The sequence below is a fragment of the Pangasianodon hypophthalmus genome, chromosome 10 (genome assembly GCF_027358585.1).
Source record: "Pangasianodon hypophthalmus isolate fPanHyp1 chromosome 10, fPanHyp1.pri, whole genome shotgun sequence".
In the NCBI taxonomy this organism is placed as follows: domain Eukaryota; kingdom Metazoa; phylum Chordata; class Actinopteri; order Siluriformes; family Pangasiidae; genus Pangasianodon; species Pangasianodon hypophthalmus.
Genome location: NC_069719.1, coordinates 443,958 through 448,788, shown reverse-complemented (window position 1 = coordinate 448,788; position 4,831 = coordinate 443,958). Strand labels below are relative to the sequence as shown.

Below are 4,831 nucleotides of genomic sequence, written 5' to 3'. Positions count from 1 at the left end.
CTCTGTCTCTCTCTCACACTGTGATCAGTCCTGTGGTGAGAACAGCTCGGCTCTGATAAAGTTAATCTTCACCAAATAGGTCATCATTTAACACATCAAAGGCATTAAATCTACCGTGTTTAGCCTGGAGGATGTTACAGAGCATGAACCAAGCAGACGTTTTCTGAAGCTTGAACAGAATCATTACAAAACCTCCAGCGAGCTGAAGGTCCATTTTAAATTTGCTCATCAGTGAAAAAATGTGAACAAACAAGTTTGAGTAAGAATAAGTTTGAACAAGAGTTTGAATTTGAACCCTTATTTAAAGTCTTAGTGCCTGTAAACACTGAAGAAAACTTTATAGATCATTTAATTGACTTGTTAATGACATAAAGATATTTAAGTAATTAAAATGGTTATTTCCATGACAAAATATCCACGGGTTTGCTTTATAAGCCAGTGAAGATAAAATCCAATGCAAGGATTGTCTCATATCAAGGAAAAAAAAATTAAATATTAAAATATTTTCCCTGAATATAATAATACTTCTCGGATTATTCGTATTTATTCTATTTTATTTGTATTGTTTTCCATTTAGTTTTATTTTATTTCATTTGTGGACATGCACAGAGTAGCAAAATGCCCTATATTCATAGGTTTTTGTTACCATTTTAAAATTAGTTTTATTTTTTCTGACAAGAACGATAATTGAATAGATTGTTTTAATTAAATTATTTTAATTTAGTTTAATTTTTATTAATTTTTTAGGAATATTATTTTATTTAGATTTTGGACAGGCATATTCTTCGCCTACTTGTTGTGCTGTTTGGGGCCTTTTCAGAATTCCAAGATGGCGGCGGCCACCCGGCTGTGCTGTGTCCTCCGGGTATCATTAGGAGGTGAGATTTAATGCAGTGGTTTTATTAATTTCCCCAGTTTAAATCTTCGAGTGGTAATGAATAATAAATAGCGTGTGTGTGTGTGCAGGCTTGTGTGTGTGTTATGAATTTTGTCGCAGTTACACTTGATAAATTCGGGACGTGTCTCCAGCGCATGCGCAGTGTGGTGACATTCAGTATGTGGTTATGACATGTGGAGAATCTCAGAAAGCTGCTTAATCCGTGGATAAGTAGATTATAGTGTGTGTAATTAACGCTGGATCTGGTCAATAGCACGATCCCTGGGTCCTGTCTGCTGTAAGAGCACTACATGTGAAAGAAAGGATCCTACATCATGTAGTGCAGGAAAATAAGAGAGGGAATAAAACATCTTCTGCATCTAACACTGGGTTCTGTATGCTCCAGACTAAACCTTCCGGGATTTAACTCTCTCTAAGTGCACTACAGAGGGAATAAAATGGCCTGGGTTTAGTGCATGTCCTGTGAGAGTTTATATATTTTCCAGAATTGTTGCTTCTGCACTTTTTTAGTGCACTGAGTCACATGAAGGCCAAAAGTTACGTCAATATTTACATGGAGAAAATCCCCATTTTCAGATTTGGAGTTTCTGAGCTCCACATTCAGATTATTAAAATCACCTGCGTGTAGTTCACGCCTCTGAGGTTACCAGATTTTTCTTCAGTAGACGCATCTGAGATGGAGTTTTTCATCAGCGTCTAGACCACCGCCTTTACACACAAACAAACCTGAAAAAAATCAGGGATAGAAAATAACGACTGAAGAAGGAAATAGCTTTTCCTTATTTATTTATTTATTTATTTCTATTTTTATTTATTTATTTATTTATATGGAGCTCTGACAGTTACTCGAGCGCAACTTAATGAAGCCAAGAGACTCTAAATGGAGGTGATGAAATTGTAATGTGTGTGTGAGATGTAGGAGAATTTATCACACTTTTGATTCACTGTGTAGATTGATGTTGTAGAATTAATAAAATAAAGTCAGTGTTTGTGTTAATTCGATGCTGTAGAGAAAACGTGCTCATGGTGTGAAGGATAATCTGACCTAGCGCTCATCTGCTACGCTTACAGAGAAACTTTAACTTCATTCATCACTTTATCCGTAAAATGTTCACTGCTCCAGGTAAAAATAAGTGACGTCTCTGATTAAGACGCGTCTCCTCCCATGTTCTAATTTTTTATGTATTTAATTTTGTCCTTAAACGACATTCCACAGTGTGTGTGAGTGTATTTACGGCTAAATCATAAATCTCAGCGTGGCGTGTTGTGGTTATATTAAACAGTCAGACGGTGGCGCTGGACTTAACGCTGCTCCTCACTCGAGCCGAAATCACGCAAGAAACATGCGCTTAAGATCAAGATCAGAATCGAGCGTAACTGAGACACGCCCCTGTTTTAGATAAACTCTAAAACTGTCTAATCTCTGTTAAGTGCACTACATCTCTGTGCACTACGTAGTGCCCTCCGTACGACCTTTCCGAGTTTTTCCTGTCCATCAGATCTATTTAAAGTTATCTCTGTGTGTGTGTTTGTTGAAGGTGCTAGAACATTAGGGGGTTCTGGATTGTTCTCCTCCGTGGCTCGGCCCAGTGGAAGTTGGATTTGTCCGGCGGCTGCTGTTCCTGCGTCTCCGGCTGCCTGGAGTCAGACTCGTCATTCCAGCTTCTTCAACAAACGTAAGAGCGCGTGACCTTTCACATCATCACATGACTGGAGAACAGTTGAGAACATCACTACACACTTTTTAAAAAAAAAACAAAAACACATTTCAGTGTTGTTCTGTAATGAATGCGTTCTCTTCCTCACTGACATTGAGGAATCGGGGGCACAAACTTTTACTCACGTGTTTGTAAACTGTTTTACCTTCAGAGAACCCTTTCAGAAAGATAAGAACCCTTATTTATTACAAAGAACCCCTGAAGAATGTAGAACTCTACAGCTGAGGGTTTATCAGAAAAGGTTCTAAGGAGAACTATTTTAGGGGATTAAAATCCCTTAATTACCCAAAGGCCCCTTAAATAATATAGAATTTATTAGAGAAGGTTCTAAGTGGAACTGATTCAGAAAGTTAGGAACCCTTAATTATTACAAAGAACCCCTGAAGTATGTAGAACCCTGCAGCAGAGCACGTTCCCTGTCAGAGTCGGTTTAACCAGTGTTTGGAAGATAAGAACCTTTAATTAGGCAGTGAGCCCTTAAAGAACCCCTTTGTTCTGTTCTAAGTGTGTGTGTGTGTGTGTGTTAAGTGTGTGTTACAAACTCCTAATTATTGCTCATTATTTTCTTCTAGAACCTGTCAGGAGTTTAACATGTAACTTCTTGGCACGCTATTAAGAAAAGGTTCTTCAAGGGTTCTTTCAGTAAGATCAACACTGAGTTTTTAAGGTTCTTCGTAATAAGTGCAGATTCGTGGTTTTCTAAACGGGTTCTAGCTGTGGACCTCTCGACTGACGACTGAGTTCTGAAGTTTCTAAGAGTGTATTTCTAAGAACGAAAAGGTGTGTTGGTCATGTGACCTGCGTGTGTGAGTGTTGGTGTGCGTGTGAAAGAGATTAACGATTATGAATTAAAAGTGTGTGTGTGTGTGTGTGTGAGTGTGGTTGTGTGTGAGAGTGTGGTTGTGTGTGAGAGTGTGGTTGTGTGTGTGTGTGTGTGTGTGTGTGTGTGTGTGTGTGAGAGTGTGGTTGTGTGTGAGAGTGTGGTTGTGTGTGAGTGTGGTTGTGTGTGTGAGTGTGGTTGTGTGTGTGTGTGTGTGAGTGTGGTTGTGTGTGTGTGTGTGTGTGTGTGTGTGTGTGTGTGTGGGGTTGTGTGTGTGTTGAGAGCCGCCAGGTTTCTCTGTCCGTTCTAATTAAACTCTAATTAATTCACAACAACATCAAACGAGTCCCACTGCAGTAACACCCCACACACACACACACACCTGTGATGGGAGAGTGTGTGTGTGTGTGTGTTGCGCATGTTTTAGAGTTTAAAGTGAATTTGGAGCTGAATATCTGACAGTAAATTTGATCTGCAGCAACAAAAACCAGCACAAGCACACGGGTCACGACAGAGCTGAAAAATCTACTGCTGCTGTGGATGATGTGGATGATGATGGTGGTGATGATGGTGGTGATGGTGATGATGATGGTGGTGATGGTGATGATGATGATGGTGATGATGGTGGTGGTGATGATGGTGATGGTGATGGTGATGATGATGATGATGATGGTGATGATGATGATGGTGGTGATGATGGTGGTGATGATGGTGATGATGATGATGATGATGATGATGGTGATGATGATGGTGGTGATGATGGTGATGGTGATGGTGATGATGATGATGATGATGGTGATGATGATGGTGGTGATGATGGTGGTGATGATGGTGATGATGATGATGATGATGATGGTGATGATGATGGTGGTGATGATGGTGATGATGATGATGATGATGGTGATGGTGATGATGATGATGATGGTGATGATGATGGTGGTGATGATGGTGATGATGATGATGATGATGGTGATGGTGATAGTGATGGTGGTGGTGATGATGGTGGTGATGGTGGTGGTGATGATGGTGATGATGATGATGGTGGTGATGATGATGATGATGATGATGGTGGTGGTGGTGATGGTGATGATGATGATGGTGATGGTGAAGATGAGACGCTGAGAGTACGTCACATTTCTGTGACACTCGAGTTTATCTCACAATTTCATCTGCCAAAAAACACCAAATGATAAATAGTGTTTCATCCGTGCACGTGGTTTAAGAGAGACAACATCAGAAACAATAAAACTGTAACGTCAGCTCATTTTATCACTGAGTGATTGTGTGTGTGTGTGTGTGTGTGTGTGTGTGTGTGTGAGACAGTGACTGCAGATGAGCTGTGGCGCGGTGTGTTAGCCGAGAGCGGCGCCGGGTCCAGGAAGGGTCGAGGGAAAA

At 40.3% G+C, this 4,831-nt stretch overlaps 1 protein-coding gene across 1 annotated transcript in view; it reads left to right on the top strand.

Annotated features, from left to right (window-relative positions):
* The first annotated feature begins 802 nt into the window (after positions 1-802).
* Positions 803-4,831, top strand: part of mrps5 (mitochondrial ribosomal protein S5) — a 22,533-nt gene continuing 18,504 nt past the window's right edge. The window contains exons 1-3 of the mRNA XM_053237769.1: positions 803-878; positions 2,437-2,574; positions 4,760-4,831. The exon at positions 4,760-4,831 is cut by the window's right edge and continues 54 nt beyond it. Of these exons, the coding sequence (XP_053093744.1) occupies positions 830-878; positions 2,437-2,574; positions 4,760-4,831 (259 nt within the window). The 5' untranslated portion in view covers positions 803-829. The remainder of the gene's footprint in view (positions 879-2,436; positions 2,575-4,759) is intronic.